The sequence below is a fragment of the Equus quagga genome, chromosome 11 (genome assembly GCF_021613505.1).
Source record: "Equus quagga isolate Etosha38 chromosome 11, UCLA_HA_Equagga_1.0, whole genome shotgun sequence".
NCBI classification, from domain to species: Eukaryota; Metazoa; Chordata; class Mammalia; order Perissodactyla; family Equidae; genus Equus; species Equus quagga.
This window is the reverse complement of record NC_060277.1, coordinates 98,032,879-98,059,218: the sequence shown is the minus strand read 5'-3', so window position 1 is coordinate 98,059,218 and position 26,340 is coordinate 98,032,879. Positions and strand designations below refer to the sequence as shown.

At 59.4% G+C, this 26,340-nt stretch overlaps 1 protein-coding gene across 5 annotated transcripts; it reads right to left on the bottom strand.

The window, feature by feature from the left end:
• Nucleotides 1-46: 46 nt before the first annotated feature.
• Nucleotides 47-25,242, bottom strand: FMNL1 (formin like 1). 5 transcript variants are annotated; one of them, XM_046674837.1, is made up of 28 exons: nucleotides 24,218-25,242; nucleotides 15,776-15,859; nucleotides 14,048-14,161; nucleotides 13,160-13,233; nucleotides 12,695-12,778; nucleotides 12,170-12,307; nucleotides 11,861-11,878; nucleotides 10,418-10,526; nucleotides 9,720-9,796; nucleotides 9,415-9,508; nucleotides 8,469-8,543; nucleotides 8,047-8,157; nucleotides 6,803-6,952; nucleotides 6,193-6,294; nucleotides 5,780-6,032; nucleotides 5,239-5,541; nucleotides 4,925-5,049; nucleotides 4,072-4,274; nucleotides 3,344-3,578; nucleotides 3,098-3,166; nucleotides 2,435-2,515; nucleotides 2,223-2,352; nucleotides 1,935-2,098; nucleotides 1,610-1,711; nucleotides 1,391-1,486; nucleotides 1,008-1,128; nucleotides 743-842; nucleotides 386-486 (listed from the first exon to the last, which is right to left on the bottom strand). In XM_046674837.1, exons 1-27 carry the CDS (start codon nucleotides 24,344-24,346, stop codon nucleotides 751-753), a joined length of 3,333 nt encoding a protein of 1,110 aa, XP_046530793.1. In that variant the 5' UTR covers nucleotides 24,347-25,242; the 3' UTR covers nucleotides 386-486; nucleotides 743-750. The 5 variants fall into 5 exon arrangements, with proteins under 5 accessions (XP_046530792.1, XP_046530796.1, XP_046530794.1 ...); XM_046674836.1 differs by lacking the exon at nucleotides 743-842 and having other exon boundaries at nucleotides 47-486; nucleotides 24,218-25,241; XM_046674840.1 differs by lacking the exon at nucleotides 743-842 and having other exon boundaries at nucleotides 47-486; nucleotides 14,078-14,161; nucleotides 24,218-25,241.
• Between the last annotated feature and the right edge of the window lie 1,098 nt (nucleotides 25,243-26,340).

Below are 26,340 nucleotides of genomic sequence, written 5' to 3'. Positions count from 1 at the left end.
GCACAGAGCGGACGCAGATCTTTTGCAAACGTCTTTATTAATCTTGTATAAAAATAAGGTCCATGGAGAGTCCCTGGAACTTGGGGTCGGGGGTCAAGAGGTTGCACTTTATAAGTTACAGGCCAGGCTCTCGCTGAGGCTAAGTATGGCTATTGGGGGGAAAAGGGTGCTGCAAGCAGCATCTAGGGGGAGGGGCCGGCGATGCTGCCCCCTGTGGCAAGATGAGAGTGCGCCGGCCCATTTGAGGTGGGCCCACGGCTGGGGACAGCGGCGGAGGAGGCTGCCCGGCCCAGCCGAGCTGAGGACCGCCTTCCTTGAGCCCCGGCCTGCCCCTGCCCCCAGTCCCCTCCCAACCCGCAGAGTCCATCTTCGGAAATAGCGGCTACAGCGAGATGTCGGAGGTGACCTGCAGGGGAGGTCCCGGGGGGCGCCGGCGAGCACTGCGGCGGCCTGTGTCTGCGCGGATGTAGGGCTGGTTCCGCAAATCTGGCAGCCGAGAGGAGACAAATTTACCCTTCAGGAGTCTGCCCGGCGCTGGGAGCACCACTCTAGGGCACAGGCCTCACCCTTCTAGGGACCCAGGTTGCGTACATGTGGGAGGGGGCCTGTTTATGTTTACCAGACACCCCTCAAACACATCCCAGCCATGCATGGCCCAGAAGAGGGCACAGGACTCAGTCCCCCCAAGGGCCCCCAGGGCTGTGGGCAGCCAGTCGGATCAGAGGCCAGGCCATCGGGGTACCTGGGGGGCTAGAGGGGGATCTCCTCTCCCAGGCTGGCCTCACAGAGGAGCCTGGACGTCCGCTTGCCGGTGCGGGCCGTGAAGGGCACCGTCTTGAGCACTGAGGGTTGGGAGGGAGGAGGGGGGAGAGAAAGGAAAAAAGAAAAAGACAGAAAAGGTAGCAAGAGGCAGTGAGGCAGCCAGACCCCTAGGGTGGGGGTGAGGGGACTGGAAGACAGCATAGAAAGACAGACCAAGGGCAGGATAGACCTGGCCAAGCCCTCACCTGTGATGATATCTTCAATGGCCCCATCACGGTCACTCTCATAGATAAGTGGCTCCTTCTGCTGTTTCCGTTTCAGCTCAGAGATGAGGTCCATCTGTTGCCGCCGGATCTTGGGTGGGGACTGTGGGGGGGGGGGGGGGGAAGGTAAACAGCTCCAGCTCCCAGGACCCCCTCTTCCCATGACACCAAACCCTAGGACATCTGCCAGGTCCCCCACAGCTGGAAGAGGGGAGCCCATTCCCATCCCAGGCTACTGGAGCACTGTCTCCGCCTTGGGCAGGGTCTGCCCATAAAAATGAGGGTGTGGAGGAGGGCCCGATCTTTGGGATGAGGATCCCAAGCATCCCAGCAACCCGGTGCCAAGCTCAGGGGCAGCTGCCTACCTTGGGTGCTGGGGGCTCCCCTCTGCCCAGGGTGTCGGCGCCTGCCTCCTGGGCAGCTGCTTCTTTCTTCCACTGTTCCACCTCCTGCTCAGCTTTCTGAGGGGCCGAAGCAGTCTCCATGAGGGAGCCCTCCCTCCACTATCCCGCCCCTCCCAATGCCCAGGTGGAGAGGCTGTAATGCTCTGCAGGGCTCCCAGCCTGCCCACCAGACACACATACCTTGTAGGCCTTGATGAAGCGGCTAAAGAGGGTAAAGAACATGGAGGGGGACGTGGTCTTGGGGTTCTCTCCGAAGTACTCCACCACAGACTCGTAGGCCTCCTGTGGGCACAGCCTGTCAGCCCCATCACCATGGACCCCCTAACACACTAGCCACTTCATCTCTGCTCCTCCTGGCACATGGCCCCTCATTCCTGCTCCATCCACCAAGGTGTCCCTGCTGTGGCCACGCTCCTCCAGGCCATGGCTACCCAATGCCACTAAGTAATTCCTTATACTCCACCCCAGCCTCCCCACCTCCAGGGCCGCGCCAGCCACAGCCCACCTGAGCCGTCTTGCTGTCTGCCAGTAGCTTATCCATGGTGGGTGAGTTGGCCCTCAGGAACTCCTTGAGCACCACGCAGTCATCCTGCCGCACAAACTCCCGTTGGGTCAACTCCAGGCCTCGCTGCAGGGAGCGCACATCCCCTAGGACACTGTCCAGGGACACTGGGGGGTGGGACAATACAGAGGCAGGGAGTCAGAGAGGCAGCATTCTTGTCCAATTACATCCTGTGGCCCCTTTATCCCAACACATATCGGTTCCCAGGGCTGAGCCCCTCCTCCTCCATACCTGAGCCGGCCTTGTCCAGGAAGTGCAGGTCGCTGTGGAAGCCTGTGAGCTGTGGGTACTTCTCAGCAATGACCTTCACCAGGTAGTGCAGCAGCGTCTGCTTGCGATCAGTCGACTTCATCTCCAGCAGCTGCATGGGGACCTCTTGTAAGCCACAGGCCACCAGGCATCCTCCATCCCCCAGGCCAGCAGACCCCTTTTCGCCCCCGTACCGCATCCAGACTCTGGAGCCGGAAGCCATAGGCTGCTCCACGCTTGCTGCTGTTCATGTAGTTGCCGAAGGCCAGGACGATCTGGGAGAGGCAGGGGGCAGAGCTCAGTAGGGGGCCAGGCTGAGCAACCCCCTGAAGAATAAACTGCACAAGTGGAAAAGGTGGCAAAGAGCAAGCCTACACTCAGTCCCCACTGCACTCCTGAGTGGACCCCTCAAGTCTGTGACACATGTACGTGTGTGTACATATTTGACATGTGCACACCTAACACCATGGCACACCCAATTTTGTCCTCTGCGATTCCCAGCCAAAACTCTGCTGCTGACATCTCCTCCTAGGCTGTGAGGTCTCAGCTTTTCTAACAGCTATTGATGCTGGTTCCCTGAGACTCCCTGAGCAGGTGCGCGTACTCTGCTCTAACCACACTGCAGTACCTGGAGGGGGCTTGACCCTGGGGTGGGGTCTGAGGTGCGCTGTTGTAGACATAGCCCCCACCCCCACCTCAGTATGTCCCTCTGAGCCTGTATATGAGAGGTGGGAACACCACATTTGTTGCATCCAAGGTGTGCAGGGCAGGGCCCGTGTCTCCCTCTCACATGACCCAGATCAGGCAAGGGGTCGTGGGTGGGCCCGTCCTCCCAGACCCTTGCCCTGGGCTCTCACCTCCAGGATCTGGCGGAGTTTGTCAGAAGATTTGATGGACATTGAGGCTGCAATGACGGCATTCAGTTGCTAGGGGTGGGATGGGGGAGACAAGGTAAATTGGGGCGGGGTGGGGGACAAGCAGATACATAGGAGGCTGAAGCCCTCCCAGAAGCCCTCTTGGAGCTAGCTGCCTCCTCCCCATCCCAACCCGGGCGCCACGCCCTCTCTGCCCCGCCCACATCGCCCTGCCTGCCCCGCCCACACCGGCATGAGCAGCTGGGCAGTATCCGGGAAGTTGCCCAGGAAGGTGAGCGTGGCCATCCGCTCCTGCAGGCGCGGGATGCGGCTGAAGCGCAGCATGAAGCGGTCCTCCTCCGACAGCTCTTCCATCGGCCGCTGCTCCCGCTCGAAGCGGGCGATGAGGCTGCGCTCATACTCCGTGGGCAAGAAGCGGGTCAGCAGCTCCAGGAAGTCCAGGCCGAGGGCCTGTAGGTCGTACCTTGAGCGCGCATTGGGGGTTGGGGGGGGACAGGGGGGCGGGTAAGTATCACTCCACATCCACCAGTTCTTGAGAGTAAAACTACCCTTCCCCCTTGATTGAATAAATGAACTTCAGTATTTGCTATCTGCCAACAGCTTCAGGGAACAAGAGATAAGAATCAAGGAAAACTGGGAGCTGGGAAGTCTGGGGTCCCCATCATGCGCCAGTGGCAGATGCCCAGCTGTAAATGCCTGGGCTGAGTGCTGGGCAAGGAGGCAGGGAGGGAATGGGCACGTTTGGGTCTGGGCAGGGACTCACACAATGACCTGTTTTCTCAGGCTGAAAATGGGAACAAGGTCCCCGGCCCTCCTCCCTGACCTGTGTTGGTATGAAGCTTGGCTGGCTCTATCCCACAGCTGGGGCTCTTTTACTAGGACCTGCCTGAGGATCCTGGCCTAACAGAGGGGATAGGCTGCCCACAAGCACATCCCCTAGGAGCAGGGGCACTCACGTCTCAATGGCCTGGCAGATGCGGTCGGCCCCCATGTTGCCCTTACGCAGGGTGATGGCCAGGTTCTTGGCCCGGTTGGCCTCGATGAGCGTGGCCTGGCTGGGGGCCTTCTGCGCTGCCTTACTCTTCAGAGCACTGAGGTCCAGGCTGGGACCTTGGGATTTTGTCTTGAACTGCTCTTCAAAGTCACTCATGTCCAGCTCCTGAGGGGGCAGGGAGAGGAGGTGGGGCTGGGTGGGACCAGGGGCAGGTACACTCCTGGCTGAGCACTGTGCTCAGTGCTGGAGCCACCTATCCAGCCTCGACCAGGCCACCAGCAGGGAAACAAACCAGTAACCCAGCTTGGCCACCGGCCCTGATGGGGGATTCATCAGGGAGCCCTGAGGAGAAGGAAGATGAGCAGCACCCCACCCAGGGACCCAGACCCCAAGCCATTAAAGCTGAAGGAAGAGCTGAATTGGCCAGGGGTAAAAAGGAGAAAGAGAAGGGCATTCCAGGCAGAGGGAACAGCATTCGCAATGGCCTGGAGGCAACAGAACACATCCCTTTTGGAAAACTGAAAGTGGAATTAGAAGGGCTGAGGCCCTGATTATCTGTGAGAGGGGCCTGGAAGGAGAGTGGCACCACACTGGGGGGAGGGATGTGCCCCTCTGCAGGGATGGAGGGAAGGCCTCCAGAGGAGTCCGGATACACAGCTACTAGAGGCACTAACCCAGTTTGGCTTAATGCCCATCCCTGGGCCTCCAAGTCCTCATCTATAAAATGGGGTGGAGGAGACTAGTACCCAGCATGATCCAGGCAAGTCCCCTCTCCTCTGACGCCCACACTGGGAGCAAGGCAGGGCCGCACTCACCTGTAGCACCTTCTCATCATTGAGCTCGGTGAAGACGGTGCCTGTAATCTGGCTGGGTTTCAAGGCCACCCAGTTTAAGAGCGGCATTCTGAACTTGGTCTGGATGGGTTTCTTGGCCTTCACTCCTGGGATAGGGGAGAGATGGTGAGCACTGAGGCGTTAGGGGGTGGGGTGGCTTGAGGGAACTGAGGCCCAGCGAGGCCTGACAGGGCAGGCAGGAGGCTGTAAGAGACCCCCTAGACAGAGGGTCCGGGAGGATACTGAAGCCGAAGCTACTCCCTCCATCTCCCCCCAGCCCTGGGTGGTGGACTTACCTGGGCCCATCTCTGGGCCGGGCCTTCCAAGGGCATCAGAGGGACCTCCCAGAGGCGGGGGCGGCGGAGGCACCGGACCATCTGTACCAGGAGGCGGCGGGGGCGGCGGGGGTGGGGGCGGCAAGTCTCCCGGCAGAGGCGGCGGGGGCGGGGGCTCCGGGCTGCCTGGGAGAGGTGGGGCCGGTGGGGGCGCCAAGGGCGGGGCTTCCTGCTGGGAGGGGAGGCTGGGCAGTGGGGGCGGGGACGGGGGCGGGGGCGGTGGGGGCGCTGCTCCGGGAACCGGCTCTGCTGCAGGTGGGAGATCTGAGCCCAGTAAGGACCGGGGAGAAGGGAAAGGGGTGTCAATGTCTTGACTTGGGTGGTCTCGTCTCCGCCTACCCGCTTTACGCATGCGCACTGGGCCCATTCCCTGCCCTCCCGCGCCTACCTGAGCCACGCCCACAACCCAAACCTACCTCTCCCGGCCGCAGACGTCCCCAGGCTCCCCCTCTAGCCCTGGTTCTCCCGCCTCCATCCCACCCAACTTGAAGCTCCTGCGCACCTGGGCTGGGAGAGCCGGTGGGCACCCCCGGAGTCGGGGCATCACTGCCGCTCGGAGTTGCCACAGCGACCTGGAGGATCTCGATGGAGACAGCATCCCCGGGCCCCCGCAGTATACGGATTAACCCCTTCTCCTCCAGCTCCTCCACCTTCAGCTCCAGGGCGGAAGGCCGCGCCGGGGCGGGGGCAGGCACTTTCTCAGGCTCAGGCGGACGCCTGGAGACGCCCATGGCGGTCGACTCACTGAAGCGGTCCTGTGAGCCCCGGAGGAGGGGTCAGTGCCCACCAGCAGGCCTGGCACAGAAGCCCCATCCTCTTGCCCGGCTGGAGGGAGGTGTCAAGCCTAGAAGCCCCAAGTGATCTGTTCTTGGGAGCCCGGCCCGCCCCTGGCCCGGCCTATGGCCCCAGCCTCACCCGCAGGGTCTCCAACTCCTTTCGGGCCTGGCTTAGCTGCTTTTCCAGCTCTGCGATCTTGGCCATGGATTCGTTCTCCGCGTCCCGAAGCCGCTCTGTCAGCTGTGGCACCCGCACATGGTAAGCTCCCACCCGCGGCCGGGCACTGGCACCGCCGGTGAGGGGGCGGCATCAGACACGCCTGCCTGGTGGGCTCGGGGGGCTTCCGGATGTGCTTAGCCCAGGGTGCCGCGCGGGTGGTGGGTGGGGGGGGAAGCCTGGCACTTGAACTCAAGTAGGTGAGGCGCTGAGGGCGCTAAAGTTCTCTTAAGAGGGGAAACCAAGGCACCACTGATGAGGGAGGTAGGGGGAGAGAAAACTGAGCTCGGAGGGGCCCCAGGCACCCAGCTCCACCCAAATCAGGGCCAGGGGTCTGAGCAGCGGGAGAGGAGGAGCCAGCCTCATTGAGAGTGACACCCAGAGGATACAGGATTTGGATTCAGGCCAAACTCATGGGCCAGGCAGAACAGCCACCCCCACTTCACACCTAGAACCCCAGTGTCTGACCCCAGTGTGGGGCCTTGTGGGCCTACTATGCGCGTGCGACGCCAAGTTCAAGAGCAGCTCTCACCAGGGTCACCTGCTCCTGCAGCTCCTCCATGTGCTCCAGCACAGCATTCTTGGTCTCAGTGTCCTCCAGCAGCGCACCGACATCAAACACATTGTCCAAGTATGCCTGGATCTGCACCTGCAGCTTGTCACTCTCCGTGTGTCGAAGTTTCTGTCCCCCAGATGGAAGGAGCAGGGTGAGGCCAGGTGTGAGAGGTCTTTCCAAACCATCCCCCATCACCACCAGAGCCCAGGAAGGGGCCTGAACCCTAGCCTGCTTTTTTTTTCTTTATCCTTTATTGAGAAATAATTCACATACCATAAAATTCACTATTTTAAAGTGTATATTCAGTAGTTTTTAGCATATTCACAAGGTTGTACAACCATCACCACTAATTCCAGAACATTTTCATCACCCCAAAAAGAAACCCTGTAGTGGTTAGCAGTCATTCCCCATTCTCTCCTCCCCCAGCCCCTACCAACCCACCCACCTACTTGCTGTCTCTATGGATTTACCTGTTCTGGACATTTCAGATAAAGGAATCACACAATAGTTGGCCTTTTGTGCCTGGCTTCTTTCATTTAGCGTAATGTTTTAAGACTCATCCATGTGGTAGCATGGATCAGTACTTCATTCCTTTTTATGGCTGAATAATATTCCATTGCATGGATATATCACCCTAGCCTGCTTTTCACCTTTTGTTAATCTTGGCTTTCAAAAATCCAATCACAAAGGCCCTGCTCCTCCAGGAAGCCTCCCAAAGGAATCAGGGAAGAAAGATGCAACTTCTCAGCTCAGGCTGGACCAGGAAGCACCAAGCCCCTCTGCCCACCTTCCCCAGGGCAAGGAACTCCTCCATGACTGGGCCCGTCCAGCATGAGCGGGGTCCCCCTTTGGCCCAGTATCTCTGCGCTCCCCATTTTGTGCTCAGGTCAGAGCACCGTCTGAGGCTGATGCTTCCAGAGCCAGAGCCAGCGCCACCTTGCGGCTGTTCCAGCAACAACAGCTCCTGGCACTGGGCTGCCCGCTATGCAGCAGGCACCATTCCACACATTGAGAGTCATTATGATTTCTGTGATTCTCCTGTTTTACAGATGGGAAAACTCAGACTCAGAGAGACGAGATCTATCCAAGGGCATGTGGACTAGGAAGCGACAGAGCCAGGATGTGAACCCAGGTCTGTCTGACCCCCCCACCCTTACTAACCCCTGAGCCATACTCTGAAGTGGGCGAGTGGTTAAGTCCGGGGAGAGTGCAGGGCTCACCTCCAAGTACAGGTCCAGGCCCAGGTGGGTGAACTCATATTGCAGGAAGACACGGAAGTTCATGTTCTCCACTGAGTGTACCACGATGTTGATGAACTGCATGCAGGCCACCTGGGGGCAGGAGACATGAACAGCTCTGTGATCCTCTGCGTGGGGGGTGCTCAGTGCCTTCCACCCCCCGTTTACCCCCAAGTCTCCCTCCCTCTCCACATTTCTCACTCCACTAACCCAGCTTTGTCCCTATCCATATTTCTCCCCCATGTCCCCTTCCTCCCGCCTCCCCTCTCTACTACCCACCCCTCCCCCACTGACTATTCAGTCCTCATACTTTGCAGGGCAGAGCCCAGAGCCTAGATACCCGGGCCTCGAGCTGCTCCTTGCACCCAAGAGTGGCCCAGCCCAGGCTGGGCTCCTGAGCTTACCATGAAGTCGATATTGCTATCCTCGTTCCGGAAATATTCCATCAGCTTTTCAAAGCGGTGCTGCTCCCCACACGCCTGGGTGAGGGGAATGGCTGTCACCGAGAGCACGGAGGGCATGACACACTTCCTAAGCCACCTTCCAGCTGCCCGCCTTGTGCCTCTACAGGCTCCTCTCAAGTTAAGTCTAAGTCAGACCATGTCGCTCTTCTGCTCAAAATCTCCACTCCATCTCTCACAGCCCTCCCTCTCGCTTACTCCACTCTGGCCACACTGGCATCCTGGCACATCCCACCTCAGGGCCTTTGCACCTGCTGTTCCAGCTGCCTTGTGTGCTCCTACTTGAGATCGCCCCCATACCCGGTCCCTCACTTCCTCAGATCTCACCTTCTCCATGAGGCTTCCCTGACCACCTGCCACCAATCCCCCCTCCTGTAGCAGCCTTGAGTTTTTCCCCATAGCATTTTTCATTTTCTCACATACCATGTAGTTTGCTTGTTTATTACATGTTTATCATCTGTCTTCCCTGCCTTCTTTGTTTCTTTTGCTCACTGATGTATCCCAGTGCCCACTCTGCCTGACACATAGTAGGCATTCAGTGAATAGTCATTAAAGGAATGAATGACCATATCCTGCCTTATGTGTCATATTCTCAAGCATTTACTTCTCACGAGCTTGCTAACCAGAGTCAGCAACTCTAAGATGCATGGATCAAGTCCAGTTTGGATCTGGCAAGGCTCAGGGACACAGGGTCACCAGATCCCCATAGTCGTCCTGTTGCCCCGGCAATGCCACTGCATGATCCTGCATCTCCCCTTCAGAGTTTCCCCATTCCAGATTGTCCCCACCCAATGTCCCCAGCTGCCCCCAGCAAGAGGTCACAACTGCCAGCCAGAGTTCCAAGCAACACTAGCTGGCAAGTACATGTTTGGGTGGGGCACTCCAGTACCTCCTTGAAGTTGTCAAAGGCTGCAAGGATGATTTCATGTCCTCCCCGCACCAGGCACACAGCTGCCAGCAGCTCCAGCACCAGAGCCTTCGTTCTGGCGTTGAGGGGGGAAAGGGGGAGTTATCCCCTGAGAACAGGCCTGCCCCACAGCAAAGGTGGGTGTGGGCCTGGCTGGGGGAGACAGGGGAGCCTGTGGGGGTGGAATGAGCTGGGCAGTGGTCCTGAGAACTGGGGTACGGAGCAGGCAGTGGGTTAAGTAGGAGGAGAATCTGGATGTGGAGAAAGGTTAGGGGCCTGGATCTCACCTGGGGTTCTTGTTGTTGAGGCTCAGAGCGATCTCATTGACGCAGGCTGGGTGGTTCATGACGAGGCTGAAGCCAGACTAGGGAGAGAGGAGAGGTCAGCTCCTCCAAGCAGCCCCCCGGGAATACCAGCGCCCTCCCGCCCCGCACCTCCGGCATTGTCAGCATCATGCCGCTCTGCTCTCTAACCGCCCTCAAGCTTAGGAAGGTCTTTGTATCCAACCACAACCTCTTCCGCAGCAGCCAAGCCTGGCTCCTCATTTTAAATGCCTTTGTTCAAAAGCCAGTGTCAGGACTCAGCGCCTCAGACACAGCGAATCCTCAAAGGCTAGCTAAGTGAGGGAGGACCAGCTTCACCAGTCCCTCCCGCAAACGAACGAACCCGGAGCTGCTCTCCCCGTGGGCCAGGCGTCCCGCCTTTCTCGGTCAGTGTGCCTAAGTTCCCACGTGAGGCACATCCATGCCCCCAGCCATGTCTGGGGGACTCTAGGGGACCTGACCAGGAGGGGGCAGAAATCTGGGCTTCCCCTCAAGACTGGTCAGCCTCAAGACCCTGAGCCAACAGCCCAGATCCTCAGGGTTCCCCAGTGGGGGGCAGGATGGGGAGACAGTAGGTCCTAGAACCCTACCAGCTTAGGCAGCCCCCACTGAGATCAGGCACAGCTCCCCGGGTCCCCCACCCCCCATGCCCACCAGCCAACCTGGTAGTTCATGATGGCACGCAAGCACATGATGCAGACGTGGACGTCGTCCTTCTGGCTGACGATGCGAGAATTCCGCAGGGCCTTCCTGCTGTGGGCCGGGGTCAGCCTGGGCCAGAGCAGGAGGAGGCAGCAGGGGTCAGACTCCCAAACTCAGCTTCCCCCTGCCCCCACCACTCAGATGGCCTCTGGAGTGAGAGGGGACACACCTGAAACGTTAGGCCACTGCTTCCCATCTACCTAGTCACAGAGGCCAGATGAGGGCAGGAAGCCTTCCTCAGTCCCTAGGCCTGCGGTCTGGCATGGCAGGGAGGAGGTGAGAGGGGAGGTCAGGAAAGCAAAGACCCTTAACAGCGAGTTGGCATTAAAAAGGGGTGCTGTGTTGAGTGCATGGAGAGCCTACAAAAGGAAAAAAGCCAAAGCTTGGAAACCGCCATGGAAGATTGTCTCCACAAGGTGGCGCTCATGGCCACATGGGCTTATCCTCCATTATGAGAGGTGACTGAATTCAGACGGCCTTGGTTCAAATCCCAGCTGACCACTTACTAGGCAAGTTACTTAACCTCTCTGTGCCTCAGTTTCCTCATTTGTAAAACAGGAATGGTAATAATAGTACCTTCCTAATAGGGTTGTTGGCACTATGAAATGAGCTTAGAATGTACCTGGCACAGAGTGAGTGCTTTATGAGTGAGCTTGATACATTTTTGTTCAAATATACATGATTTTTTCCATTGTTGCAGATCTGCCAATCATGACTTCCGCATCAGGTCTTCTTGACAATTCTGTCACATTTCCAACAACACTGAGAGGCCCCACCCCCTTCCTCTGCCTGCCACATCTCCTTTCTCCTGTCGTTGCTCAAATATGCGTCTGAGTCTTTGCTCATGCTGTTCCTTCTGCCTGGAATGCCCTTCCCCTTCCCCATCACTGCCAGTAAAGCCATATCCATCTACAAGACATAGTTCCATCTCTTCTGGGAAGCCTTCCGATGCCCCAAGCAGTGGCCACGTCCCTTCTCAGAGTTCCCACTCACACCTCCATGACAGCCTGTCACACATTGTCCCTTGCTAGACCATTGGTTCCCAAGGGCAGGGTAATCTGTCTCCTGAGCACCTGCCACCACACCTGATACATAGTAAATGCTGAAAAATGTTTGTTGAATGAATGAGTGAACGAACAAAGAAGCATATTGTGAGAGTTTGGGGCTTAATATGAAGTTGGTCCCCTAGACCCAGAGTGGGAAGGGAGGAAGCTGGGGGTCCACATGAGGCTCCAGGGTCGCCTTCTTCCCTCTGCCCGCCCTGCCCCCGGATGCCCTAAGTTAGAGTGGGGTGACCTATCCACAGCAACTGAACCCACGGATGTCAGCTGAACGCCTCACCCAACCCCACCACCACCCCAGGAGCCAACCAGGCATGCACCTGCCCCCAGGTGGCTACGTACCGGGGAGAAGGGGGGCACCTGGAGGCCGCATGGGAGAAAACAGGGGGTTAGATGGGTACAAGAGGGGTTCCACCGACCCAGAAACCCCCTCTTTATCTCAGACCCACCCAGATTCCAGCCTCTAGGAACCCACCCTGAAGGCGTCTCAACACGCGCATCTCCCAGGCCCTGTATGAGGCCCTCACTCTGATCCCCAATGCCAGGCTGCCCTTCCACCACCCCCAAGGGCCCAGGTGGGGGGTGGCTGGGTGCAGTGGTCTGGGGGGAATTTGCCATTCTCCCCGCCAGCCCGCCATGGGGCCCACATACTTGATGGTCAGGTGGCGACTCTTGGGCTGTGGTGGCAAGGCTGAGGGTGGACCCTTGCTGAGATCTTCCACCGACTGCTCCAGCGGCTTGCTCTTCTCTGAGCCGGGGGCCCCATTGTCTGTGCTCTCTATGTCATACCTGCGGGGGTTAGAGTGGGATTGTAGGCCAACACTGCAGGGGCATGTTAGAGAGGGGCAGGGGAAACTGAGGGGAGACAGATCTGCAGGAGTGACCAAGAGGTGGGAGGAGGACGCTGTGTTCTTGGCACTGTGCTGGACACAGAAGGGGGAGAGGGCACAGTGGAACAGAAGAGTAAGCCACCCAGGCCCCAGCTCGCCACGGCAGGCCACATGCCTCCCTGTCCATGGCAGGCCGTCAGGAAGGGGCATTCCTCAGGGCCAAGTGCAGGTTCCAGGGTGGGCTCTGGCTGCGCTGCTTGGAAATGGCCAGAGTTGTGGGTGAGGTACAGGGAAGCATGGATCAAGGCTCTGAGGAGCAGCAGGAGGCCAGGGGCAGGGGGCTTACGTGACGGAGCACTGGGCAAAGGCCAGGTACTCGAGGAGCACGTCCAGGCCGCGGTTCTCCTCGTTGAGGAACTCCTGCACCCACCTGCAGGCACAGGGCTCCCTCAGTTCTAGCCAGGAAGGAGGGCCCGCTTGGAGTAGGCACCTAACAGCCATGGCAGGGGCCCCTGCGGTGCCCTTCCTCCGGAAGACAGTAACCAGCCCCAGCCCGAGAAGACCCACAGACACTAGGGGATGCTAGCGGGCTTGGGCAGGACCCATGGCGCAGCCACGCCTCAAGGGGCCAGCAGAGCGTGGGCAGGGGAGGAGGCAGGGACACTGTCCTGACACTCACTCCGGAAATGGCCCACAGTCACAGCCTGTGCCGGGGAGGGAGGCCGTAGGAAGGGGAAGCCCCAGGGGCTGCCTGGAGGCAGAGCTCTCCTAGGCTCCCCCCTCCCAGAGGGAAATCTGAGCCCTCGCTCACCCAATGTGGTTTGTCCTCAGGGAGATCTCCAGCTCCCGCAGCACCTGCGTGGACTCCTGAACTCGCCTCTTAAACTGGGGGCCAAGAACAGAGGAGTCTAGTGGGTGGAGCCCAGGCGCCCCCCAGGCCCACAAAGCCCCGAAGCAGCAGCCAGCATTGCCCGCTCTCCCCGACAACTGGCCTTTCACGCGCGGCCTCCCCCACCACCTCCACACACCTGCACAGCCAAATAAGCATTCTCAGGCTACGCACGCGCCCCCATACACAGACACACACAATGAACACACACACCCAGGCACAGACACGAAGGGTACATACCACATATCCATACACAGATGCACGGGGTGCACACTCATACCTCCACACGCAGACATACAGCACACACACACACATCCAAACACGGAGAAACAGTAGACACACATTCAAGCATGAACCCCCTGGGGACACACACACATGCACATCCATACACAAGCACTCAGGATACACAGATATAAGGTACCCACGCGTCCATACACATACACATGGGGTACACACACAGGCCCCTATACACAGATTCGTGGGTACACACACATATCCATATGTGGACACAAAAGCACACATGTAGTACACGCATGCACATCCATGCAGGGGCACACAGGGTGCACACATGCACACTATACAAGTACACACCATATACCCATGTAAGCATGGACAGGCTATGCAGAGGAACCTGTAAAAGTGCATGCCCAGGGCACTCAGCCCCCTATAAACCACACACACACACACACACACACACTCACACAGGTAGCCACACAAGCCCACAAAAAAGTTTATACACCCAGTAACACCAGCTGCCCAGAGCTGGCAAGTGTAAGAGGAAAGGGGCAGAGAAGAAGGGGGAACATATACCCCCAGGTTGGACATCCAGTCAGCTGCTACCTTTCGGCTGACCCCACCCGTTTCCAGGTAGCTCCTCAGCTTCTGGATGTAGGCTGCGGGGGGGTTCTTGACTTGAAATCGCTCCTGGGGAGATGGAATGAATGGGGTGTAAGCAGAACCAGCCCGGGCAAATGACCAGCCCTTGTCCCAGTGTCCCATTCTATCTCTAGCCCGAGGCCCCAGGCTGCTTAAGACCCCTGTGAGATACCAAAGGCATCAATCTAAACAACCCACCAGGCCACTTTAAACCCCAGGCCCGGGTGTAGCCTTCCCTGCCTGCTAGGGCCCCACAGACCACAGCCCTAGCTCAGCCTTGGGGTGGAATACAGAGGGGTCAGTCCTGCTATATGCCCCACCCTGGGGCAGGAGGCAACTCTGGCCAATAGGTGGCACCCTCCCAGCCCCCTGCCCTCCGTGGACCATGCCCCAGCCCAGCGCTGGGAGTACAGGGGAAAACACTCTGGAGGGGCCTTGTGAAGGGGCCCAGTTCCTTGGCAGGCAGAGGGCCCCTTCCCCAGGGGACCCACCCCCCAGCCTGGCCTCTCCTTCACCTGTGTTGGTAGGCACCTGTGTATGTGCTCATCTCCTGTGCTCCAAAAAGCAACTGCTCACTCCCCAGCTCCACCCAGGCTCCAGCGGCCACTCACACAAAGAGGCAGGACCACATCAGAGGCCCCCTACCCGGGAAGCTCCCATCCTTACCCAGCTTGACCCCTCAGATATGCCCAGCCACCCCCTCAACCTCGCACTTCTCCCAGGCCTTTGAGCCCCAAACCTGAGATGCCAGGCCAAGCGGCAGGGACCCCTACCACAGCCTCAAAGCCTCTGGAGGCAGCTCCCTGCCGTCTCCCCACAGCCCTGCCCTTACCCCGTAGACTCCTGCCCTGCCTGCTCATGCCATCCTGGCCCATTAACCGGAGTGGAAGGCCCAGCCCTGGCTCCCATGGGAGGCTCCCTGCTCCCCAACTCCCTACTCCCAGCCTCCAGAGCCACAGGCCTGCCTCCCTCGCTCACTGAATCCCCACAGCAGCCAGGCCCCACCCTGCCCCAGCAGTGGCAGAGGGGTCCTCCTGCTACCACGGACAGCAGCCCTAGAAGCTGGAGAGGCAGGGGCAGCCAAGTGAGCCATGAGGCAGCTAGCCCAGGCGCCCGGCCCAGCGCCAGGAGACGGGGCTTCCAGGCCCTGCTCTGCCATGGGGGAACTGGTTGACTTTGGGGAGCTGGTTGACTTTGGGGTTGACTGCAGCTCCTCTGGACCTGAGATAAAAAGAGGGCAGGGATTCCCGCCCCTTCCTTCCCACCTCCCATGGGGTCAAACGGAGATGTCCAACCCTGGGGCTGCCCCGTCTCTTCCCCAGCCCAGAGCTAGAGAGTCGACAGAGGCTGCGTCAGGAAGCTCAGCCAGGAGGATGGCGACACGGCCCCAGCTGCACTGGCCAGTGCCCTGGACTAGCCCTGCCAGCTCTTCAGAAGGCAGACCTAGCCTTGCTCATGACTCATAAGGTCCCTGGGGAGACCCACGTCCAGGAGACGGGCATTCCAGAGTCCTGCAAGCACCCCCGGCCCCCTCCCCAGATGCTACACTGGCCTCTGGGCACGGCCTTGGCCTTATGGGCAGCGTGGTAGTGCCCCCTCTTCTGCCAGCCCCAGCCTGGCCAGGGCAGGACACCCTGATGATGGAAGGGGTCTGGTACCCACCTGGTCACAGATGAGCTCCCACTTCTTCTCGTTGTCATACTGGCTCAGCAGCTGGACCTTATCCGGGGGCAAGTTCATGCAGTTCTGGGGAGGAGGACAAGGTAAAGACCTTGAGCCTGGGGCCCCAACATGAGGAGGAGGGGAGCCTGGGCATTTTCAGGGAATCTACTAGGAGCCAGCTCCCCAGTAGGTCTGCCATACACATGAACCCTCGTCACCCTCTCACCCCAGGAGATAAGTAGTGTCAGCCAATGAGAAAACCGAGGCCCAGAGGGGGAGCACCTTTCCCTGGGCCCAACAGCTAGACAGTGACAGGGATTTCAATCCAAGTCAGCCTGACTCTAGCATCTGGGCCCTCTCACCCCCACACCACCTCAGTGGCACACCTGTCATGGAGGCAGGAGTGTGGGACCTCAGCCACCTCTGAACTCGTTTCCCCAGGTGTGATAAGGGAGCATCATCTCTTCTCCCATTTGGGTGGGAAGCTAACAGGGGACCCATCTCCATCCAGGCCCAAGCGTGGCCAGGCATGGACTGTGCCCCATTCCCATGTGCCACCAGACACCACTGGGGCTGTGTGCAGTCCCGGCCCAGGGCACCACTGACTCGCAAACACCAGAAAACCTCTCGCAAGGTCAGCAGACAGCACCCTCCTTCCCCAGCCCTCTCCAGCCCCCTCCTACCGCATCACTTCTGGAAGGAAGGAGATGTGGATAGCCTGAGGGAGCTGAGGTCAGACCGGCAGGGAGTTCCAAGCAATTGCATCATGGCTGCAGGGGCCAGGGGTATTCCCAAGGAGGGTCACCCCGTCACAGAAACTGGGGAGAGCAGCCAGCGCACTGGGTCTGTGGTGCTGGTGGCCCAGGCTGGGACTCCCCTCAGGAGCTAAGTAAGGTCAGCCCTGTTCTGTCTGGGTCCTCCTCCCCTGGCCACAGACAACAAGGGTGCACTGTGCCTGTCAGGCATCTCCCCCCCGGGGCAGGTTTGGGGTCCTGCCTGGGCTGTGGAATCACAGGTGTTGCCAGCATTAGGGGCTCCATGGACCCCCAGGACTTGGTGTGTCTCCCTAACAGACACAGAAGATGATGCCAGTTCATCCCAATTCAGTAAACCCCGGGTTTATTGAGGGTCTACTATGCATCAGGCCCCGAAAGACTTGTGCTCAGAGAGCTCCAAGTATCCCTGGAGATGGGAGAGAGGCCAGGGAGCCTCAGCCTGGAGTCGAGGAGGCTGCTGCCACTAGCTCTGGGGGCTCTGACTGCACATCTCACAGTCACGTGGCCCTGAGAGGAGGCCACAGCTTGAGCAGAGACAGGGCCACACCTACCAGAGGCTCCTCAGCCAGCTTCCTCTCTGGGTCGCTGGGCCTAGTTCTGGGGCTCTGGCCAGACCTTGCCCCAAAAATCACTGCCTTAGGTCAGCCCCAGACAACAGGAAGCTGGGTGCTCTCTGCCCCCGTTGTCCAAGGTTTCTAGCCGGGGCCCCACTTGAGAGGTGAAACTACCCATCCACCAGGCCCCCCCAGGCCAGCTGGGGATGGGGATACGTCATTCCTCTCCCCCATTGCGAAAGTGAGCCCAGATTGAGGAAACCGCTGCTGTGTCATCTACTCCCTCCCCCAACCCACCAAGAGCCAGAACGGCTCCTGCCACCTGGGAGGGACTGACAAGGGGCTTTGGAGCTCAGGGGAGGGCCCTACTTGGCCAGAGAGGCCGCCCTAGGGCCATTCTCTGTCTGTCTGTCTGCCTCTCTCTCTCTTTCTCCCTGGTCCTTCCTGATCTCCCCCCCACCCCACAGAAACCCAGAGTGGGGCAGGGCCGAGGTGGTGAGGGGGCAAGGCTGAGGGGGAAGGAGGAAGCCTGGAGAGAGGACAGGCGGTGCCAGGGAAACTGGAGGGGGGTCAGCACAGAGGAGGGAGGTGGTACTGGGTGAAAAAGGGTGCAGAGGAGTGAGGGGGATGGCTGAGCCCCAGCATCTAGCCTTCCAGGGGACAGCCGCTTCCTGACATGGGTCCTTCTGGGCCTCACCCACCCCAGAGACCTGTTTGCTTCCTGGAATGGCCCCAGTGGCACTTCTAGAGGCAGCGACTAATCCTAATGATGACCCTAGCAACTGTGGGAGCCAGCCTTGCCTGAAGGCTTACTGCGTCGGGCACTGATCTGAACCCTCCGCCCTCGCCACCGTGACTGGCACTGTCATGATCCCCATCTTACAGGTGCAAGCACGGGTTAGTTTGGTGACCTGGCCAAGGTTACGAAGCCAGTAAGAGGGGAGCCAGGCTGGCTTTGAGCCAAAGCTGACTCTGAACCGCGCCCTGGTCCACGCCCCGTCACAGCCCATGGTTATTACTGGGGAGGGGAGGCCTCCGCTGGCCGGCACACCTGTCCCGACAGTGGTGGAGGGCAGGGTGCCCCTTTGCCCCTTCCCCACCTGGGCCTCCTCAGGCCCCCGGGGCCTACATGCCAGCCTGCCAGACGGGCTAAATTTAGGCTCGGAAATCAGAAATAGCTCTGACAGCACGGAGCGCTAATTAGCAGCTGTTCCTCTGCTGTGCCCACCAAGGAGTCAGGCACCCTAGGGAGCGGGAGAGGGGCCAGTGGATGCCACTCGCTCAGGGTGGGGTGAGGCCATCCTGGAAAACAGCAAAGACCCCAGACCCAGGGCCCTCAGCACAGAGGTAGCACCATGGGTTGGGGGCTGGGAGACAAGTAAAAGGTTGGCTCAAATGGGACAGAAAAGGACAGGAAGTCCAGATGTTGGGGGGAACACCCACCTCCTGTGAGGCGGGGGTGGGGGATGGGGCAACTGTGGTGTGAAGAATCCTGAGCGGGATTCAGGAGAACCAAGCTCTGGGCCCACCCACCAGCTCTAAAGCTTCTTTGCCTCCTTGAGCCTCAGCTTCCTCCTCCGTGCAATGGGCACACTTCCCTCCTGCCTCTCGGACTCACAGTGAGAAGCTGTGCTTTGATGTAATAACACTCTTCAGTGATGCGCCACTGTGAAGAGGCAGTTCACGGACTGGGGCAGGGGGCGTCCATCAACGACCCCAAAGTGAGGGATGGTGTGGTGAGCGGAAGTTTGTGAAAACATCAGAGAAGCAGACCTGTCTCCAAGGCTTGGCCAACATGAACTCACCCTTCAGCCCCCTTTCCCTGCTGCCCTTAATGCTTCAGGTCAGAGAGAGAGGGAGCTAGGATCCATCTTCTGGGGTGTGGCCAAGAAAAGGGACTGATTCCCCAGTCTTCCTGTCAGAATGTGTGGGATCATTCTCCTCCCTGCCTGCCCTAACTCTCTGGTGCCAGAGGGGCCTCCAGCCTCGTTCACCCAAGACCAGCCCCTTACAGGCTTATGCCACGCATGCCCCCTGCCCCCGCCCAGTCCTGACATCTGGGGAGGCCTCCCCGGAGAGTGGAGGGCTCCATCTCCCTTTGGACACAGCCACACCCTCAGTTTCACTTTCAGTTTGAGCTGAGACTGCGTCCCAACCCACCAGCCCACCCTCTCCCATGAGGCCCGGCTCTTCGAAACCCAGGATGCCCTTGAACTTGGGTACCAACCCCAGTCTCAGCACAGCCCCACAGGGGTTCCTCAGCCTGATGGGCCCCAGCCCCCACTTCCCCATCCATCTCCCCTCTGCCCACCTCTCTATGGTCTCAACCTTGGCTTTGGAGCTCTCAGCACATCTCCAAAAACAATTTTATCCACTTAAAAAATTCTGGTATATAGATTTCCTGGGGTTCTGAGAAGCAATCCCAAGCTTACAGAAGGGCTGTGGGATAACTCAGCCCTAGGATCAGATGCTTAGAACCCCAAAAAGCTAACAGCTTCTCCCATCAGGGTTCAAGGGTCCCCAAGACAGGGACAAGGGCAAGCAGAGTGGGAGCCAGGGCAGCAGGCACTGCCCACATAATCTAGCTTGGTAGGAGGAAAAACCACCACAACAATCATAATAATCAAGACTCCCAAAATGCTCACTCTGTACTGGGTGCCCTTCGAAGTGCTTTCCATCTGTTAACTCGTTTAAGCCTCGACAGCAAGCCCACAGAATAGATAATAGTATAATCCCCACTTCCCAAATGGGAAACTGAGGCACGGAGCGATTAAGTTGCTTGCCCAAAGTGACCTAGTTGGCGAACTGGTAGGAAGACTCAGTTTCCTCGGAGCAAGGAGCACTGAGGGCAGTGAGAAGTGTGGTGCTGGCCCCCGGGGGTCTTCTGCAGACAGCCTGGCCCCTGGCCACTGTCTGAGGAACCAGTAACAGTCAGCCCCATTTCCTGCCACCCAGCACCCTGCACTTCCTGTTGTTGCCCACACTGAGCTCTTACTCACTGGGGAACCCCCCCCCACCAGCACACCCTCTTTCAGAGGGAAGTGGAGGCCTCCCCATGTGCGCACAGCTACCGTTAGCACCCCTGCCGCCCCACCCTCCAGGAGAGGTGGGCCCTCCCTCTCGCGGTTTCCGGCCACCAGCCAGTCTTCAGTCTAGGCCCCACTGTCGCTGACCTGCCTGATGGCAGGGAGGGCAGCCTGGCCAGTGATGACTAAAGACAGTCACCTTTGTTGGTCTTGGTAATGGAGACGGGGAAGGGGAGAGGCAGGGTCTGGGCTCCCTCACCTGGAGGGGCTCCTGGATGGGGAGGACCAGATCAGCTCTAACGTCATGCCCTTCCTCACAATGCAGAGTGTTCATTGAGCACTGGCTCTGTCAGGCATTGTGTGAAGCACCCTATTTAATCCCCTCAACAATCCTAGGAGGCTGGCGTATACCATTATCATTCTCTTTTTACATAGGAGGAAAATGGAAGCTCAGAGCAGTTAAGTAACTTGCTCAAGGTCACACAGGTAGTAAGTGGCAAAGACAAAATTCAACCCCCAAACTTCGTGACCCCAAAGCCCGGGAAGCTACTCTGCCCTTCCCATGAGTAACCCCTGCCCCTCTCAAAGGCCCAAGCCTCCTTGCCTTGCCTTTCCAGGGCTCCATGTTCCCAGGAAAAATGAAGAGGTAGCCTCAAGAGCAGCCCCACCTGCTCCTGCCCATCTCACCCAGCTCTTTGCCAAATGGCCCCAGATGTCACTGTGAATCATGCCTACCACATCCCTGGGTTTCCAGGGTCAGCATGTGCCAGCCCTGCCTGCTGGGAATGTCACCCCTCAGCCTCTGCCCAGCCCAACATCTCACCACATGGCCACAAGCCCACTGGGATCCTCCATGTGAGACAGCCCAGAGATGAGAGTCATAGGGCCTGAGCGACCCCACAGCTACAAACTTCGTCTGCCCCACCCCAGAGGAGGGAGCTGGTCAAGGAGGCACTGCCTAGGTCACAGGCCGACAGAAGGGAGACATCCGCATCTGCCCTTCACCACCAGGCCCAGAGAGAAAGGGGTCCAGCTGAAAGCAGGACTCCCAGGGTCCACACTCTACTTGGAGGTGTCCTGATGTCCCCATCAGCCTAGCCAAGAGCCCATGTCTCTGGGCACATGCTAAGGGCACCCCAGGGTGCTAGGCCCCATCCAGCAAATTCCTCTCCAGGTGCTTCAGCCTCCTCTTGGACGCCAGCATCAGTCTTGGCCTCAAGCACAGCATCCCTGGCACTTCCCTCCATCCCTTTGCCCCAGGGTTACCGGCTCCTCCCTGCATAGACGATCGGGGGGGTCCTATGCCCAGCCATAAGCATGGACTTCTGGTAGGTTTAGAAAGGGTGCCTTGCTATCACAATCCCTGACCCTGGCAGGAGAGGGCCTGAAGGGGCTGGAAGACACCAGCCTTGGGCATAACGGAGGAGAGGCGAGAGCTCGGAGCCTGACTGGCTGGTTTTCCCACCAGTGTAGCAGGCCCAAGTCGCCGGGCAGCCATCACTCCTCCACTATTGCTAAGGCAGCAGCGGAAACCCTGGCTCAACCTGCTCTTTCTCCCGCCTCTTTTAAGCAGGGGCACCCCTCTCTCTCACAGCCTCCTTAGAAAAGCAGCCCCCCACCACTCACCCTTGCGTGGGAGAAAGTCTGCCCATGGGGAAAGGGAGAGCAAGCCCCATCTCCTCTCTGGCTATGGGCCTTGGTGGAGGCACCCTCACCCACAAGAGGGGTCCCACAGCCAGGAGCCAAGGAGTGGTTTTGGGTTTCGGGATCCTACTCCACACCAGGGATGAAAGGGCCAAAGGAAGAGGTTCCCTGGAACCATGTGACTAGACCCCAAGGGCAGGGCTGGGCTTCTGGGGGGGTGGGCCCATCACTCTCAGCAGTGGAGGGTCTCTCCTCTCAGATGTTCCCTGAGGACAGGATGCAGCTCTGGCCACAGAGGCAACACTCAGACGGAGGTGCACCCTGCAATACTAGTTGCCAGGCCTATGGGTTTAGCCAAATCTTTAACCCTGGGCAGCCTCAGACAGGGGCCACGGCTGTCACCCCAGGGCGTGGCTCCTACCCCTGCTGGGGGGAGTGAGAGAAGCCAGGTTCTTAGCTAAGTGACCTTGGGTTGGGTGCATTCTGCCCACACAGGACAAGCAACAGGCTGATCGCTCCCCAGGAAGAAGGTGAAGTGTCAAACACACTGGGGTTCCTGGCGACTGGGGGGGAGACAGGGAGCCCCACTGGGTGCTGCTGCCCTAGATTCTACCCAGCCACTACCGCCTTCTCCACCAGGACATCCTCTAAGACCCATCTCTAGGCCTCTACCCTCCACGCCCTGGTACTTAGGGACTCCCAGTGGCATTTAGTGTCAGACTCAGCCAATCAGCGCTCAAACCAAAAAACGCAAGCAGGGCAATCAAGTGCTACACATGCATCAGAACCTCGCCATTTGACTTTTGGATTTTCCACTGGTCTGAATTATTCACACAGCTCCTCCCCATTGGTGTGTGTTTAACACATCACCGACTGGGGCCTGGACTGCACCTCCAGAGCCTGTCTCTCCCTCATCCATAGACACACACTTAGGGGGAAAGACAGACCGATGTCCCCTCAATCAGGCTGGCAGGGCTCCAGGGATCCACCACCAACTCAGGCTCCCCAGATGGCCCCCAGAGACTGTCTCTCTTCATTCCCCCCTCCCCCATCTGCTCAGCTCAGCTCAGCTTTGCCAGACCATGGGTTTGGAGAAGGGGGAGCAAGTGGAGAGATGGGGTAATCTGGGCCTAGCCTAGTGTGAAGTGTCCCTCAGAGTCCCTTCTCCTCTACTCAAGAAAGGTGCCTTTACAAGGATAGGCCAGACCCCACCCCGCCCCATAGCTCCTCCAAACCCCTCCAAACCTTTCTCCTGGGAGGGGGCAGCAGACAAGATTTCCAGGAACTATTAGCAGGGGCCATGCAGAGGATCTGGCAAATATGGCCTAATGACTAGCCATGGGAGGGGAAATTATGTCAAGGAGGTGGAGGGGACCGGGAATTGAGCACTGCCACCAGCCAGCACTGCTCTGCTGCCTGCGCCTCCCTCAGGTCCCCACCCTCAGACCTGCAGTGCCAGCCTGCTCAGCCTGGGAAGTGCCTCTGGGAAAAAGCACATCCTCATTCACTCATCACCCAGTGTCCAGCAGGGAAGCTGACAGCAGACAGGCCACCAGGCAATTAGTTAGAGAAGGGAGCCTGGGACAGGGCTGAGGCAGGGAGAGGGAAGTGAGAAGGAGTGGCCCTTCTGCCTCCCTACTTCAGCCTCCCACCAGGTCTTAGGGATCCCTGACTTTGCTCTGGAGCCCCGGCCCACCAACACATCCTGACCACCTCCAGGTTCAGCCTGAGCTGATGGGTCCGTACCCAGTGGCCTAGTCCCCAAGCCTCCCAATTCCTGGAACAGGTGACAGTGGGAAGAGGGGACTTCCAGACTTTTGCTCCACCCCAAGCCAGAGTCACCAACCCATCCTGACCCCACCCTTCCTAACCTAATAGCTTCGGTGGAAAGGAGGGGATGTCCAAGATGAAGACCCACAGGCAGCCTCGCCCGACATACAGAGGGTGAGAAACAGACAGCCTGTCTGCATGATCTGACAACCCAGTTCCCAGCAGCCTAGGCACCAACAAATCAGGAGCCAACACCTCAACTCCGGCTCCCGCTCCCTGGAGGTGAAAGTGTAACCCCTTCCATCTTTGACCCCAAGACACAGGCAGATGCTCCAGATCCACACCCGGTGGTGGGGCCTGCGGGCAGTGAGGAAGGAGGTGGCGCGGGTACCTCCCTGGCGTGGTCCACTCCCAACTTCCTCACAGGACATTTTTGTTTAGACCTTTAGACCCAGAAGCGCCAGGAGTGGGTGTCTTGGGGAGGGAGACTGGGAGATTGCAGAAGAAAGTTTGGGGGGGAGAGTGCTAAGTCACTCTGAAAGAAGACACTGTTACTCCCACCCATGGAGGGGCAGCCGCTGGGCCGGGATCTCCAAGCGGTACCTGAGCCCCCGGGGGCGGGGACGCGCGCCGCCCCCCGCCCGCTCCCTGCGCGCAGCGGGTCACACTCACCAGGACCCGGTTAAACCTCTCCTCCAGCTCTCCGGCCGCAGGCATCGGCTGCTTGGGCGCCGCGGGCTGCTTAGGAGACAGTGCGGCGGGGCTCGCAGGCTGCTCCGCGCTGCCGGCCGCGTTGCCCATGGTGGTCCCCACCCAGCCGGCCAGGCGCCTCCAGCCTCGGAAATCCAGCTTTCCGGGGGGCGGGGGACGAGGCTCCCGGCCTGGGGGGCAGGCGGGCAGCGGCTGGCGGCGGCGGCGGGTCGTCGACGCGGGAGCTCGGCTCAGCGGCGCCCAGGGGCCGGGGCGCGGCGTCCCATCGGGGTGGCCCCGTCCGAGGAGACGGGCGGCGAGCTGCGGGGTGGGGGGAGGAAGTCAGGCTGCAGGCCGCCGGGGCCAGAGGGCTGGGCCGGGGGCAGGAAGCTGCGGCGCGGGCTCCCCCCTCGGTGATTCTCTAACTTCTGCTGTCGCTCCCGGTGCGCGCAAACCGCAGTTCGCCGCCGCCGCCGCTACGCACCCAGCCCCAGGGGGGCGGGCTGGAGGGAGGGGGCGGGCGCCGGGTGCGGGCCCGGGGTCCGCCGGGGCCATGGCGCGCCAGGGAGGGGGCTGCTGCGCCGGTTCACCTGCCGCAGAGGGGGCGGCCAGCGCCGCTTCACCTGCAGGAGCGGGAGGCGACGGAGGCGAGGCAGAGGCGGCGGCGCGCTCGGCGGCGCCTCCGGGTCCTAGAACCGCATGCTCCCGCTGGCTCGGAGCCGGGGGACTGGCGGGGTCTGGGTGAAGGGGGCCACGGCCTGGGGGCCGGAGGGTCAGACTTAGCAATCGGGGGTTATCAACAACTGCTAGCGCGGCTTGAAGACCCCTGACGGTGCAGCGTTGGGGCGCAAGGGCTGCGTCCGCCTCTTGGGTTCCCGACCGAGAAGGTGGGAACCCCCTTCCAGGCCCCCCACCCCTTGTTTCTCTCCTCTGTTTAGCCCAGAGCCGAGCTGAGGACCGGAGGGAACCATCTGCAAATGAGAACCCCAAAGCAGTGCGGAGGGCGCAGATCCAGGCAAGCGGAGACCCCGTCCCACCCTGGACCAACTCTGCACCGGTGCTGGCATTCCCAGTGGTTTTAGAATGGGGACGCCCATGGAAAAAGGCAGGCTGCGAGAATCTGGGGACCACCAGGGCGGTCTCGAGGGGAAGCGCAGGGGTTGGGGAACGGAGGATTAAAGCCAGCATCCAGGCTGGGAAAGGAGCAGGCACCGCAGAGGGGGAAAAAAATCTCCTTGACGCTGTCACCTCCAGGGACCTAGGGTGGCCTCTCGACTTGGAGAATAACAATCGCTGATGCCTGGCAATTACAGCAATACTTCCAGAGGTCTTCCTTCATTCATCCTGACAATGACCAGGAAAGGTAGGTATTGATATCCTCATTTTAGAGATGGGGAAACTGAGGCTCAGAGTGGTTAAGTGACTTGGGCAAGGGCACACGGCTAATAAAGGGCAGAAACAGATCTCCTCTCTGTCTACCTCCAAAATCTACACTGCCTTGGAGCTGTTGTCTTGGCCTGCCTCCCCCCCACCCCCAGGTCCCTCTCATCCAGGGCCGACCAGAAGGATGACAGAGTATTGCAGCGTGTAGAACCCCAGGTCTGGGCACAGTCTCTAACCTGAATTTGAGGCCCTTCTCGTTCAATTGCTCCTCTCTTCCCCATTTAATTTGTGGGGATCCCCAATTGCCCTTCCCTGCACTACCAAGGCACCAAGGAGGGAGGGTCCCCTAAATAAGCCCTGGATTTTCCGTAGGCCAGGCCAGGGACCATAAGTGCCCCCTTCCCCCGTAGCTTCCTCTTTCTCCCTCCCTTCTTCTCAAATTCAGAACCACTAACAGGAGTTTAAGCAGGAGCTGGGAAGTTTATCCAATTTTAAGGAAGGCCCTGGGATGAGCCAGCCCTTCCCCTAGACTGACCTGATTTAAGCTTTTCTTCTGCCAAGGTCACCAGCACCACTGGTGGGTGAGGGATGTAGTCATTTATTTCATGTCCCAGCCAGGGGCCCATAAGGTAAGACAAAGAAGGATTTTCCTCAGGTGCACTAAGAAGTGGTCCGTTCCCTGCCCGCCATCCTCCTCTCCAACCTGGGACAGACTAGTCTTG

Excerpts from the sequence above, each read along its gene's own strand:
- FMNL1 (XM_046674836.1), bottom strand. The coding sequence starts at position 24,346 with ATGGGCAACGCGGCCGGCAGCGCGGAGCAGCCTGCGAGCCCCGCCGCA. Across the intron at positions 12,779-13,159 it reads CTGAGGACAAACCACATTGG|GTGGGTGCAGGAGTTCCTCA; the intron begins GTGAGCGAGGGC and ends CTGTGCCTGCAG. Across the intron at positions 4,275-4,924 it reads ATGATGAGAAGGTGCTACAG|GAGCTGGACATGAGTGACTT; the intron begins GTGAGTGCGGCC and ends CTGCCCCCTCAG.